This window comes from Lupinus angustifolius, chromosome LG03 (assembly GCF_001865875.1).
Source record: "Lupinus angustifolius cultivar Tanjil chromosome LG03, LupAngTanjil_v1.0, whole genome shotgun sequence".
Lineage (NCBI taxonomy): Eukaryota > Viridiplantae > Streptophyta > Magnoliopsida > Fabales > Fabaceae > Lupinus > Lupinus angustifolius.
The window spans coordinates 25,875,488-25,891,379 of record NC_032011.1 but is presented as its reverse complement, the minus strand read 5'-3'; the positions used below and the strand labels follow the sequence as shown (position 1 = coordinate 25,891,379).

Genomic DNA, 15,892 nt, shown 5'->3' with positions numbered 1-15,892 from the left:
AGCCGAACTCAAACTAAAAAAATAATTTATATTAAATTTGAGTCAAATTTTAAGCTGATCAATCTTTATCAAACTGAATCGAACTAAATTCTTGTTCGACTCGTTTGTAGCCTAATAAAATATACTATATAATGATTCCGTGTGGACAATTAACATAAGATGCCGACATGCCATGTAGTTGGTTGAAGCACAAATTTCATTTATAACAATCAACAAACTCCAAACCATATTCACTCCATCCATCTACCACCTACCTCACCTTCCTCATTTATTTCCAATAACTTATATATCCTCATAATAAATGAATCTCAACACCTTTCCCATCATAAAAAATAATAAGTGTAATATATATTATTGTTGGCATACAAAATTATATATTCAATATATTGTCTACTATTTGTTTATTTTACTTTTATTTAATAATAAAAAATGATTAAAAATGAATGGTGGATAATGCAATGACAATATAAAATAATATTATAATATTAGTGCATATGTTTTTTCTCAAAGTATTACTTTTTTTTTGTAATAATATGTATTACTTTCATTTAACATAAATTGATGTGTTTTTCAAGTTATATATCACTTTTTATAGTTATAGTAATTTTTAGAGTGGTTTTTAAGATAATATGATATTACTCTTCATAATCACATCCATTTCCTTCCTATTGGGTATAGATAAATTGTGGATAATATAGTGTATATACATAAATCTTTATATTGATAGACTGATAGTGTATAGATTTTACAAGTTATTGGAAAACTAAGTGGATCACCCATCAAATTATCAATTATTGTTTTAACTTTTAAGCACCTTATATCGAGCCCTTACATTTTCTGAAAAATAAAAGAAAATCGTAAATAATTTTGATTAAATCAATCCGTTGTTTTATTATTTTCTCTTATTCCACCCAGTAAAAAACTAAAAGAACAAGGATAAATAATATAAATTTTGTTAGAAAGTTAAAACGGATAAATAAAAGATAATTGATATCCCATTGATTTTAATAATAGCAAAAAAGGAAGGTAATTTTTTATTTGAAAAACGATAGATACCAGGAAGTGAACAAGTGTACATTACTTTGTTTATCAGAAAAAAATTACCAGTTACGTAAAGGATTCAAATTCCCAATATCTTAAAATAAATTATAGAAGTTATATATCATTTTATTTAATAAGGAATTGATACTGCATTGATTTATGCATTGAAAAATACTACATGGCATCTTAGAATAGTATGGTGAGATGAGTTGTCTCCGTTACTATCACTCATCTAACTGTCATTTCTTTTCACTTTTTATAATTTCTCACAAAAATCCATCCAACTATTTTTTCATTCAATTTCATATGAATATAGCGATAGTATAGAAGTTTTTACATTGTCAGTAAATTATTTATCGTTGATTTATTAACCACTATTTACTCTCAAATAAAAGTAATACAAACTAATAGTGAATAATATATAATGTAAAAACCTTACACTGTTAGTGCATATATCCTAAACTTTTATTTGATTATGTAACATTAAAAAAACATAATATACTGGGTTGGCTTATGAATTTTAAGATAGTCCCAAAATATGAGTAGTTTAGAGTTATTTTATAATGACTTAGGCAATTTTTTTTTGAGTTAGTTTTGAGGTTAAATTAGATTCGATTATTCTAAAATAATATTAAAATTGACCATCATGATTTTAGGCTACTTCTCATAATTTCACATCGGATGAAAATATAACTAAGCCAATAAGACTTAGTTAGGGTTAAATTTGTGATTGATAAAATTTTAATAATCTATAAAACTTATTTTGTTTTGGTAGATTGTAAAATTTTGGTACTACCCTTCTTAACTTATTGCCTTTTACTTCTCCTACAACTATTTCATTGTTAAAAATTTAACCGGATTGGTGACCTTATGTGTTTTTGTGAGGGAAAAATTATTGAAAATGATATATTCTTTTACTAAATCATTCCACAGATCTTCATGTGAAATATAAAATTATATTTTATTTATTAATAATCGATTTATAAAAGACATGTATCATTTTCTCGTAGATAAAAAATTTGTAGGAAAATATATCATTAATCATAAAAATATTAATTGCTATGCCATAGCCTTAATTACAAGACCATCTCTCAACATTAAATACACAACACCTCACAAACCACATTATATCACAAAACTATTTCTCTCTCCCCATTCTTGAGCTACCCTTAAAACCTTTCCTTTAAACACTAGAATTCTCAGAACTAAAAAATCCATCCAAAGAAAGATGAAGAACCATGAAACTAGAGTCCATGAACTCATTTCCTTGTCCTTCTTTGTTCTCATTGTGTGTGGAACATTAGCCACGGTTAATGGAGCAGATGATTTAGCCACGAAATGTGGCCAAGTCGTGGAGAAAGTGATTCCGTGCTTGAGTTTTGCGACGGGTAAAGCAGCGACACCAACAAAAGAGTGTTGTGATGCAGCTACGGAAATAAAAGAGAGTAACCCACAATGCTTATGTTATATAATTCAACAAACTCATAAGGGAAGCCCTCAAAGCAAACAAATGGGGATCCAAGAAGATAAGCTTCTTCAACTCCCTTCTGTTTGTAATGTTAAAAATGCCAGCATCAGCCAATGCCCTAGTAAGTTACTTAAATATATTTAAAACATTTTTAATATATTGTTTATTATCGTTTTAAATTGGGGTTATGGTCGTGATTATGTTGTGATTTCGATTGCTGTGGCTTAGCATAAGGTTGTGAGACATTGCCGCGAGAAGCTTTTTGTGATTAAAAAAGTATTTTTCTTTTAATTTGTGTCACAATATGATTACATTTTTGGGATTGGAAAGAAAGGGTGATGCTAGGATATTATAACCACAATATTATAATCGCATATGATAATGAGATCTATAAATTTAATTTTGACACACTTACCCTTATAATTTATTAATTTAGAAAAGGGTTTTTATTTTATTAGTTTCTTTTTCTAACAATCTTTTTATTGAAATAAATTAAACTGGAAATGTATTAAAAAAAAATTATTCTTGGTGAAGTAGAAATTTGTATCACAGAATCATCTGTATCTCAAACACTCTCACAACCATGGATCTTTAAACTTATAAATCAGTTTAATTTTCTTTTATTTATTAAAACATACAAAATGCTTAATTTTTACGTCTATTAAAAAACCTATGCTATTTGGAAAAAAAATCATTTAGATCTTTTTATTATAGATACAATTTTTAAGGGAATTATGATATCTATATTAAAAAATACACTATTTTGATATATAAATAAACTAAGTATCATAAAATTTAAATTATCATATAAATAAAGTGAAAAATTTAATAGATCACTTAAGGCTAAATAAACCAAAAGAAATATGGAACCATAACTTGCATGTGCCCCGATCTAATAAAATACACACACATAATCAATCTTTACATGAGTAAAGAGTAAAAACTCTCTATTTTTTATTATTTAATGCTTTGTCCCCAAGCATATTTTTCTATAAGTAATGATATATCGTTTTGCAAAAATAGACTACAAATTTTTGGTAATATGTGTAGGTAGAATTAAGTATATAACCCGATGTTAGATTATTTATTGAATGAGAAGAATAAATAAAATATTTCTCCATACAATGAGATAAGTTGTCTTTTTATATTCACACATCGTTTGACACATCTTATTTACCTCTATTCTAGAAATTTTCATTTTAAAATATATTATAAAAACTAGAATAAAACATATATCAAACAATGAGTGAAGTTAAGGAGATAAATTATCTCCCGATCATATTATAAACGGTTTGGTTCAAAACATACATCAAACAAATAAGTAACAATAGCAATTTAGCCCTATATATATGTATATCACTACGTCATTACCGAAAGAAAAAAAGATACCACTATGGTTATTTTAATACGACAAATCAGAGCCTCTTTATCAATTTGTATACACGACCTTACTGAAAATAAGTATATATATATATATATATATATATATAATATATATAAACATCACCCTACCCAATCTAGCTGAGAGGCTTCAATTAATTTGCATCTTCCTAACTAATCTAGATGATATGTCACATCATCTTTTCAATTAACTTTACCCTATAGAAACATTATTCAAAAGACAAAAATAATCATAACATTAATGAGTTTTATTATCTGTATATTAACTTTCAAATACCATATTTAATATTGAATACACTTGTTATCCTATAATATTATATATTATATTATATTACATTTATTATTAATATATTCTGAATATATATATGAACAGAATTATTGGGTCTATCTCCAAGTTCACCAGATGCTGCTATATTTACAAATGCTTCAAAGCTAACTCCAACTTCATCAGCACAATCTTCAACTTCCACACCCACCACACAGAGCAAGGATTCTTCATATGGAAAAATGATTAAACCTTCTATGATCATTGATATAATAGTCTTGGCTTTGGCCTTTCTTCTCATTGCAATTCCAACAGGGTTTGTTAGCATTTATACATAATATATCGGTAGATATATTGAATTGAATGCTTCACCTAACTGAAGTGAATGAACCTATCTAATTAGTTATAGTGGCAAGTGTGAACATTTTGTGAAAGCTATGCATCTATATGTTATTACTATGCATGTTTGTAGAACTTCATTTGTGGCATTGAATTCATTTGCTACTTTATGGTTTCTGAATTGAACTTTGTTTGGGACCTTCCTACCTATATTTTGCTTTTGATTTTACTTTATTGTGAGTTGTTCCTTTTATGCTTCTTTGTTTATTTAATAGATTATTGGGGTGGAATTTTAGAGACTTAAAACAATTCATTTTTATTGTGTATTCTTCACCTCTTAGAATCATTTTTTAGGTCAACCTTTGTTTATGATTATGAGTGTGTGCTTGGGAAAAAGAGAATCCATTTTTAATTTTGATGAGTATTGAGTTTTACAAAGTGATTATATCAAGTAGCTTGAATTGTCTAGATAAATGGTTACTATAGTGGTTTGAATAAAAGATAGACTTTGGTTACGTCCTTAGGAGTTTAGTAACTAAAGTGAAGGTAGGTTGACTTCTATATCAAATAAATACACGATGACCAACGGACGTTGGTTCAAGTGATACATGTTTGATTCCCCTTAAGCAAAGTCTCGGGTTCGAGTCTTGTGGATGAAAAAATGTCCGCTACAAGAGTTGGCCCCACGCACCTATGGATGTTCCCGACTCGTTCAAAAATCAATCAAGAGTAACTACAACTACAAATTTGCTTCATACAAGACCATAGATCAATATACCAATGAGCAAAAGCAAAAGAGTTTAGACCATAGTAAAAGAGTATTAGGTCCAAGACCTAACCTGAATCAAATCCAAAATGTGATTATAACTAACCTCATTTCCTAAGAAGATTATGTCATTACTCATGAGCCAAATAAATCACAAAGATGTGAACCATAACATTCTCCATCAATTTCCTCCTGAGTCATGAAACTTTAGCAATTCAACATAAATATTAGCTAAATGGATGGTAGTTTATAACCAAGAGTAGAAACATTTTCAAACATTTGAAGCAAAAGGATAATAAACCAACAAACGATCGATTCTCTTATTACAATTCCTGCATTTAAGACACACGTTAACTCTTTAAGTTGTTGATACTATGTAGTTTATATACTTATATAGTGTATGCAGGCTATAGGGATTAATAAGTCATGATGATGGTCTTAATCAATTTTAGTACAAGAGTCTAGTATTGCAAAACAGGTCACTTGGTTTGTGCCAGCAAATCAAACAAAGGCACGGGGAGCACATCTGTTGTCTCATAAAAGATTGTTGTTTCATGTGTTATTGCTTGTGATTAATTAAAAAAATATATCTAAATTAAAATTTTAATAATTAAGTATTTTTCTAACCAATCACAATCAATAACACATATACAAATACATTTTTTGGAACAGAAGATGTAGGGCTAGCCGATTTATATTAAACTGATAGATTGTTAAGATATAACTAAAAAATAAAGAGTATAAAATCTATACACTATAATGTAAAGATTTATACACATGCACTTCATCATCTACCATTTGAAAAAATAAAATATATTAAATAAACTTGAAGAAAATAGGATTCATCCTTAGTTTCATTTTTTTAATTTCTTTCTCAAACTATTATTTGGTATTTAAAGTCGACATCAATTGTTGGAATTTTGTAAATATTTAACATTCTAAATAAACTTGAAAAAAGTATTTTGGAGTCTCAAAATATACTTTTCTCACTTCCAAATATACCACCATTTACAACTTGCATAGATATAAAAGAAGTTCTAGATGGAATGATTTGAGGTTAAATAGAACCTAGAGTTAATATTAACTAAGGTACACAAGGAAAGAGTTTCAAGGCTCACACCTGGTAGATAGAGTCAAATGATGATAGATATATGCAATATTACTAATAACGGGATAAGTCGATACTTCAACATGAACTTTTAACTTCTAAGGTCTAAAGTCAGGAAAAAACCTTACTGTTATGCCGATACTCACACGGTTTGGACGACGACAAAAGTAAACACACTCCAATATTGCAACAAACAATTAGACCCTAAAGACAATGAAATTACACTAAGCTGCATGTGACTTCATCAAGTTGAAACCATTTGAATGAGTACATAGACACAAACACACACTTGTTAATCCAGCTGATTTCGAGGAAAACCAGATTCATAGTGTGTTCCACGACTGGAAGTCTTGAAAGCGATTGCTATTATCGCAATCCGAGTCGGCGGTGACACACATTCTGGAATTTGGTGGTTGCTGATGAGTGTTCCAATATTCCGATGAAGCAAAGGGTAAGTGATGATGAGACATTGCATGTGTTGTTATGGAGAAGGACTTGGTCTCATATGATGAGTTGTTTGACAGAAGAGAGAGAGCATGGTTAACATCTTGTGTAGCATTCAGATTAGAAGAGGTTATAGGATCTTCTGTACCTGCAAAGAGTTGTTTTATGAAGTTAATAATGATTATTTCTATTGATAGTATTGGTTTTTTTAGAAGAACCAAAGAAATTTATTATGCAGATGATATCATGATACAATGAGTTTATTGAATGACTCTTAAAACAGATCTAGAATCTAACAATAATATCATATCTTTTCCGCATATTTAGGCATTCAATACCCAGGATGACCAAAAGGTTAAGTGTTCGATTCCTGCGAGCGACACTTGTTAGGAGGGGTAACTATACACCCCAGCTAATCTTTTACAAAGTTAAAAATGACTAATTAAGAGGCAATTAGGAGCATTTCTACATGATAACCTTTCATGCATTCATAATCCACTCCTTATAACAGATTGGTATACAATCTTTTGAGCATGTTTAATCACTGGACACTCCCTCTATGAATGACGCGCATCATTCTTAACAATATAAGTTTAAAAAGAAATCATTATGTTCAATCATTAAGAAGGTGAAAAACCTGTAATAATAGTCTTGGTTGCTATGCCTTTGGATGTAAGAAGGGCACTTGAATCATTAGAAAGCATAGTGACAACACTTGGTATCTTGTTGAAGGCTTTTTCCGGCTTCATGAGGAAATCTTTTGTAGCAGTCCTTGAATATGCAAATGGCCTCACTAGTTGCCTATCTGCAAAAATTAACACTCGTGGATATAATAATAGTCTTATCATCACGAATGAACTTTTCGGCGGTTAATAAATCACATGTTAAATATATATACACTGCATAGGAATTAAATCCAAGGAAATAGTTCAAAGTTCAGTGCTTCCAGTAAATTTAACTTGTATTTACTCCTTCTCATAAATATCATAATGTAGAGTGCAAACCACTCAAGCAATTCAGAATCTTTAAAACCAAATCACCACATTTTGTTTCTCCATTTATTAGTATTTTAATCAGAAATTCCATTCGGATAACTCTCCAGAATTATTTAAAGATATCAACCATGCTTCAGGAATTGAGAATTATACCATAGGGTGATGAAGACAAAGCCGATGTATGTAATCGGACCTCATCAAGATGCGGTTTGCGGCGCCTTGCATTATGATCTAAAAGACGTTGTCTGCAGCTTCTTTTCTTATCATCAAATTCTGACAGACCATGAAACCTTCAAATCATAAGTGAAGTGAGAAAAAGTTTAACCAATTTATTCAACATAAGCCAGAAAGACAGGAAGCTAAATCTGCTAGACTAATCTTTATTCCTAATGGTAAGTGCTTGACAATAAAAGGCACCCGAAATTATCATTGTTAGTCAATGCTATTTTCATGCAAACAATCAGGTATTTCTTAATGATTAACCTGCTACATTGCTGGCAAAATCGACATTCTGAACCAGCTATTACCACCTTAGGGGATTTGGAATGATTTTCACAAACTCTATGTTTACGATGGTAACCTTTCGCAGATGAGAGATCAAGGCCACAGCCTTCAACTTGGCAGCTTGGATGTTGCAAGTTCCGACCATTGGATTTGCATTTCTTTCCAGTAATTGAAGAAGGTTTCATGGAATCACTTCCTGTGCAAACATCCTCAAAGTACAACCTTTTACCAAGCTTTAGAATGAGCAATGGTTCACCAGAGCCAGAAGAGGGTTCGGGTGCTGGATAAATTTCTACTGGCTCTTCTTTGGACAATTCTTTCTTACGAGATGAATCATCATCTTGAGAACCTTCCAAAGTGAACATAGATAATTTGCTATCCTCATTTGATGATGAATTGATGGAAGCTGATTTTGAGCTCCTTGATGAAGAAGCATGCATTAGTTCAGACTCGGAACAACGACTACTCCTTAATGGATAGAACAGCCCAACATTGATTTCTTGATCTGCTTCGGCACTCCAATCTGTGATTGATTGTAACTTAGGATTTTCTGAAGCTTTCCCGTTGAAGAATAAGTGCTCCTCCCAGTCCCATTGTCCCGGTGATTTTGAATTCCACTCCATGACGACACCTTAGAAATTCATATACAAGCTGTCATTGTAACCTGCAAAGTGCAAACTACAATTCAAGTGAAATTGTTACTACTTTGCTTTCTCTAGAAGCAAAGAAGAACATTAAACAACTCAAACACCAAAAATACCTGTATAAATGCATGAGATCAATCTTTAAGAAACAAATACTAAGAAACTAAAAAATATATGAAACAGATCCAAATTTTAAGGAATTGGTATAATCCGTGTCAAAGAACTGAAACAAGCAAAGAAAACATGCTGGCAGCAGAACAAATACTTAGCAAAAAGCAACAGGCAAGTATATTTTAGCATGTTATATACCACAAGCAAATTCCCAACATAAGATGCCATAGTAAAATTCTTATCTTGTTTAAAGTGTAACCATAACTACACAACTACTTACAAAAATCCAAAAGATTTGTATAATCCAGAGTTTTCTGTAAATCACTTCCATAAAACATACAGCGAATGAATTATCTATTATTGCAAGATCCTGCATAAAATGCTCCAGAATGCATCTTTGCCATTGATCATTTGAATATCCAGGTATCCTGACCGAAACCAGATTAATCCCCGAGACTGCGGCCACCAGTTGAATACCGTAGTTGCCCTTCTCGGGGATCAAGCTGGTGATATGGTGATGGTCTATTTTCCACTCAAAATCTACCAACCGCGCCACTGGTTCAGGTTATTGAATATTGATTGTGTATTAAAATTATAAGTAAGATATGTCCTAGACTATTATCCTGAGACCATTCAATAATTTCTCCTACCCGGGGACCCCAATATAATTTCCATAAACATTCAGAGAGGCATTTTATAGTCCATTCATTCACAGAAAAAACACATAACAGCACCTATCCCTATTGTTGTGATATGTTTAACTCTTTTATCTGTGTGTACACTCCACCAAAACTTCACTTTGATTCTTTCAACATGGCAAAGAAAGTATCAAATTTCAATAGTTCAACATTTATCACAAAGTGTAAGGAATCTGTCACTGGATGAGGCCCCACAACAGCAAACAATAACACAACAAATGATGACTTCTACCGATCCTACGAGTTAAATCGAGAGTTTAACCACTACGCCTAAAACCTACTCTCCCTCCTTGTTATAAATGCCAAAAACCTACACCTATAATAAAGCATCTTCTCTTTTTTATGCATGGTAAAATAAAAATTAGAAAGAAAAAAACATCTTTTTTATTCTCTAAAGAAACTATTCTGAATTTCTGATCCAATGTTTAACACTTCAGATTACATGAAATTAGATATTAATGGAAGCAAATTGCAAATGGGAATCCATTAAGTTATAGGAGGAGGGAGAAAGGGACTTTGCTAGTACATTTAAAAGCTTTGGTTCCATCACCCTGAAAAGAAGCACACACTCCTAAAGTAATGATATTTTCATGTAAGAAATCACTTTCTACACTTAGCTTATCAAAAGATTTTAGGCTGATTAAAAAATAATATAATACTAAACTCAACAAATGTACTGATTCAGTGAAGATGAAACTACACAAATACACACACAAAAAATGCATCTTTTTTTCATGGGCTGAGCTAAAAGTCTAGCTTCGCACTATAAAAGTTTTCAGAAAAAGAATGTTTTGCAATCTGAGCCTACCCACAAAAGGAAATAACAGTAAAAAGCAATAACACCACTAGTACCAGCAAATAGTAATCATCATCTTCATCATAGTAACTAACATTCACTAAAAATCTTATTTTGATTTTAAAGTTCTGATCTTTATACAGGAAAAATTGGAATTTGAGAACTAGAGTGAAAAGGGGTGCACACCCAATTTGTTCTATGGTTAGCTATTTTCATAAATTTCAAGCAGAAAAAAGAATGAACCCAAAAATGGGGTGAGAATATAGAAAGAAACTTGTCTTACAGATCAACACAGTGGTCGAGGTTTTTAGTAAGCTAAGTCAGGTAAAGGCATAGAAAACAACACACTCAGAATCAGTGCTTTGTTTCCTTATTTGGTTGCACAAAAATCAAATTTTAGAGAACAATATAAGAGTTGAAAAGGTTACAGTTAGAGAGTGTTGGGAAATTGGATAAGGAATCAAATAAGCATTGGAATCCATTGGCATTGAAGATATTTGAGGTTTGTTTTGTTTTGTTTGAAGTTTTAACCACTAAGTAGTAGTAAGTAACAGAGACAGAGAAGCGTGAAGGTACTAAGATTGGACACATGTGTATGAATCTCTCTCTCACACACAAACTTTTTGTGAGTTGCATCGCATAAAATTGTTTTTTTACATCGGAACAGTTCATTTCTAGAAATAATCAATCTATTTAATTAATTATAATATACATAAGGAGAAGAGAGAGAAAATTCTATGTTATGGTGTTACCAAACAAAACCTATGTTATAATACATCCAAATCTCAAGTTTGTGTGTGTGTTTTTGTTATACTTTTGTGTGTTTTGTACTCTAAAACAGTGTTATAGTTGATATACCGTACCTATATTGAAATTGGTTTATGAGTTAAACTTATACGGTATTAATAACACTGCTCTAAAACAAATAAATATATCATAAGTTTATGTTATTATGTATCAAACACAACTAATATTATGTATCCAAACAAAATTACATGTACCAAAAATACAAGAAGCCTTATCCATTATAGAATTGTTCTTTTTATGACAAAAGTCAAATATGCACCTTAATTAGCATACTCAGGTAAAAGAAAACAATTTAAATGAAGAAAGAAGGTTGAAAATAAAAATGACATGTGCTTTTGGTCTTTAGCTACATTATCTATTTCCATGATATATACGAGGCTTCAGTGTATTTTCTACAACTAATGATTATATCTTCTTCATTTTTTTCTTGCTACCAATTGATGATTATATAATATAATGTTCTCTTAACTGTCTACATTGAATCAATTAATATTATGGGGTCATAGATGACTACTAAACAATATTATGAAACATGAGTCGGACATCAAACGAGATCATTTCTAGTATTAGGTTTAATTAGTTTATTCTGGTTTAATTGGTTTTAATACAATCATATCAGAATTTCCCTAATTCAAAATGGTTCAACCCATCATTCACTTAAAACTACAAAACAAAACTGTTTTCAAATCCGATCAGCGATCGGTCCGGTCAAACTCTTAGATTTTGAACTTGGGATCCTCAAGGAATGATTATTTTTGTGAAGCATGTTGTTTGGACCACAGCTTTGAGCCCAGTTTCGTTGCTAAAAACACTAGTTGGTTGTTATAAAGGCCTACCCAAAAGTAACTATAATGGGCTCAGAAGTATGAACTACTAAAATTAGAATATAGCCTTAAAACAAGGATATATTTGCATGATTTTGATGTTTAGGGTTTAGTGTATGTAGTACAATCATATATTATTTGTCGGATAAAAGAAGACCTCAGAAAAAATGTATGTACTAACAATATAAAAGTTTAATACATTGTGATTATATCATCCACCATTCATATTTAATCAAGATTGATTCTTTAAATCCATATATCAACTATATATTTATTTCATACTAATAATTTTGTTCTCATAGGATTACAAGGATTATTGATGTATTATCTTAGTGTGAATGGGTAGGGACTTTGACATACAAGTCTGAAACATATAAAATATATTTAAGTATAGAGAGAAAACATGGTTTCCTTCCTGAAAAATACATGTGAATGAATCTAGGGTGTTTGTTCAAATAATTTTTAAAATTATTTAATAGGTGCATTTTATTATTGTGACTGAGTTAAAATGGAATGTATTTTATTTTTCAAATTAGTGAAGCAGATTATTTATATTCAATGTATATATATTTCATTCATACCTATATTTTTTTAAATTATTATTCACAACAACCACAATTAACATTATGGCTTATAGAGCCTTCACAATTGTACTATGGTGACTTTAACCATATTTTTCCATGATTTCTAATAATCATGATAAGGACAACATAACCATTATTAAAATCACAACCATAATTTATAATGCACCCATTTCAAAATTGGAAAATGTTGTGGAATATTTTTTTGGTAGAACGAAGGGTATTCTTTCTCTGTGAGTAAGGAACTAGTCTTTTTTTTGGGTGTGTGTGATTGTCCCTCCAAATAGTTGTCACTATTAGTAATCTCGAATTTTTAACATTTTTATCTATATTGAGATCTAGCAGAGTCATACACCAATATGAAGTCGGAGGAGAAGAAAATGGTCCACAAGGTAGGTAGGGATAAGTACAAGACTAGAAAAAGCAATGTAAAACCTAAACTTACAAAGATGGATGCACTTATGCACACGTAAAAGAAGGGAATCCATGATGATTCTCCCATCACTATGAGCATGGTGCAATGATACATTACTATGCCCACAAAAGAATATAAACCAAATACATTCATTTTCCAAGGCAAAATGAATCATTACCCACCGCAAAATATGCATCTTACCCCCTTTGGTTTTCACAAACATAATCATTTCAATTCAAAAGGACCAACTTTTGCTCTAATCCCATCAATATATATTACCTCTTTCATCATCAACCTCCTTGTTCTTCCAAAAAATACTATTAATCTGTAAATCTTGTTCCTATTGTTTATCAATCAATACACTTCCATACTCAAGTCACATCCATAGATGTTAGAGTATAATACATATGCACCAATAGTATATCATTCATCATTTATTTGTATTACTTTTATTTAAGAGTCAATAATCATTAAAAATGAATAATAGATAATACAGTAACAACATAAAAAACTCTTACGCTAAACACTTATATACCTTTCATGTTAGGATTAGACATTAGGCTATGACAATCTCTATCTTAAAGAAATTATTGAGTGTAGATTCAAAACCGCATAAGTCAACTCAAATAGAAGTGAGAGATCCCCAAATTATTTTAGTAGTTCATCTCTTATATTTCATCAATGTAAGAATTCAACACTCTAAACCTCTCATACACTTTCATTAGTTTCTTTTCTATATGCATTATGTTTCAATTGCGTATGCGATAGGGGGAAAATAATAAACATAGCTTATGAAAGTAGATAACAAAGTGAATGGTTTGATTCCTAAATCTAAAAGTGATTAATTCCTTACTAGAAAATGGTACGGGAATACCTTTGGTAATATGCCAAAAAAAACTCATGACTTCAGTACCAAATTAAATCCCTTTCATTCTTATAGATTTTTTGTGAATTAATTTCATCCCGAAAAAATAAATGTTCAAACTAGTATACAAAGATTGTATATGTGAGTCAAAATAGTTTGTATGTGGAGTCATAAAAAAATACTGAAAATGGCTATTAGACTTATATTTGATAGTTTTTGGACAATTTTTTGTTTTTTAATTTTTGAATGATTAAATTGGTGCACCGAAAAATTTGAAGAGACCAAAATATTTTTTACTCTTAAATTAAATACTAATTTGTAACCAATCTTTTGTCCTGCAAATGACTAGTATTTATGACAATATAAGGTACCACCTTGCACTATTTTTTTAAAGCCGAGACAGTAAAGTAGCCAATACATCTTTATCACTCAAAACTTTAACTAAATTTGTCCTATCTTTATGCAAAGAACTTTTTCTTTGTTAAGAGTATCTTATGATAACTTTTGAAAAAAATAACCAAATCTAGGTATATATACAATCTTTTCTATACCTTTCTTCTATAGTATTACAATTGCATTAAATTTACTTAAACTAGTAATTTAGTTCACTTTTTTGGTACGCATAGCATATATTTTTGTACACATTCTTTTACGTGTTAATTGGTGGAAAAAAATACTTCTGACTGAAATGAAAAGTTTTGTATTTTACTCTCTAACATAAATGACCTAACCGAAGAAGAAAGAAAGAGAGAAAGGAAAGTAAAGTAAAGGAAAATTTCTTTAAATCATCAAAATGAAATATTCGAACATAATATTTCGTTAGAAGAAAAATATATTGTTTTAATTTGTGTTATGGAATATTCTAATTGAATAGGTTAAAAACTAATGTTAAAAAAACCAATGTAATACAAATAAAGTTGAGATATCAAGATGAGACCAAATAGGAGAACCCAAGTTTTATCTTTCAAGTACCAATAAGAAATTGATCTAGTTGTATAAAGTCTTATTAGATTCACATGTTAACCAAAATATCAAAAATTTGATTTCTAAAACTTAAACTTGGGTGAAAGGAGTACACACCCTAAAGGGTTCCTTACTTATATAGGTGATGGGACACCTTGTACCCAAAAAAATCTTGAGTAAAAAAATATATTCATTATGATACATCACTTTTGTTTCATGACCAAGTAATCTTGAGTAAAAAAAATCTATGTGCAGCACTAATTGATTGTGAAGTAATATAAATATGAAATGATATGTATACAACCAGAAGTAATATTATTAATAAAATTATATAAGACATTTTCATTTCTAATATACAACAATATTGTAAGCACATAATGTGAGAAATGCAATCACCAAATGAATTGAAAAATGTTTTATGGTTGAAGAGAAATAAAAATAACTCAAGTACTCAAGATTGATTGAGAGTAAAGCATCGTTATAGTGAATTTCAGATGATACCTATATCCATTGCAATTTATTATCTCCTCAACCTCCCTTACGCATTTTTTTTTAATTTTCCAAGTATTTTATTATTCCACATATAGTCACTATTTTTTTTAGTTAATTAATAATGATTTTAAGTACAAAAATTAGATACAAGCTTAAGGAATTTAAGCTCCTTAAAAAATTTCAAAGAAATTTATATACCGTCCACTGACAAGAACTAAATGCTAAGGAAACATCTTGCATGGCATATATTTAAATGTTATTAACTCTTCCAAAAATAATAGAGATGAATAATGTATAATATACATAGATATTTATATTAATAGTGTATACATAAATATTACCTCAAATGTTATCTCAAATTTAAG

The 15,892-nt window shown here is 30.0% G+C and overlaps 2 protein-coding genes across 3 annotated transcripts; one reads left to right on the top strand and one right to left on the bottom strand.

The window, feature by feature from the left end:
* On the top strand, positions 2,181-4,724 carry LOC109344126 (non-specific lipid transfer protein GPI-anchored 1-like). Its single transcript, XM_019582752.1, has 2 exons — positions 2,181-2,630; positions 4,284-4,724. Exons 1-2 carry the CDS (start codon positions 2,270-2,272, stop codon positions 4,511-4,513), a joined length of 591 nt encoding a protein of 196 aa, XP_019438297.1. The 5' UTR covers positions 2,181-2,269; the 3' UTR covers positions 4,514-4,724.
* Positions 6,684-9,639, bottom strand: LOC109344122 (squamosa promoter-binding-like protein 3). Of its 2 annotated transcripts, XM_019582749.1 has the most exons (4): positions 8,311-9,639; positions 7,981-8,117; positions 7,470-7,637; positions 6,684-6,980 (listed from the first exon to the last, which is right to left on the bottom strand). In XM_019582749.1, exons 1-4 carry the CDS (start codon positions 8,952-8,954, stop codon positions 6,712-6,714), a joined length of 1,218 nt encoding a protein of 405 aa, XP_019438294.1. In that variant the 5' UTR covers positions 8,955-9,639; the 3' UTR covers positions 6,684-6,711. The 2 variants fall into 2 exon arrangements, with proteins under 2 accessions (XP_019438294.1, XP_019438295.1); XM_019582750.1 differs by lacking the exon at positions 7,470-7,637.

Coding starts and splice junctions, on each gene's coding strand:
- LOC109344126 (XM_019582752.1), top strand. CDS start 2,270: ATGAAGAACCATGAAACTAGAGTCCATGAACTCATTTCCTTGTCCTTC. Junction 2,631..4,283: donor CAGCATCAGCCAATGCCCTA/GTAAGTTACTTA, acceptor ATATATGAACAG/AATTATTGGGTCTATCTCCA.
- LOC109344122 (XM_019582749.1), bottom strand. CDS start 8,954: ATGGAGTGGAATTCAAAATCACCGGGACAATGGGACTGGGAGGAGCAC. Junction 8,118..8,310: donor TTTTGCCAGCAATGTAGCAG/GTTAATCATTAA, acceptor TATGATTTGAAG/GTTTCATGGTCTGTCAGAAT. Junction 7,638..7,980: donor TTTGTCTTCATCACCCTATG/GTATAATTCTCA, acceptor TAATTTTTGCAG/ATAGGCAACTAGTGAGGCCA.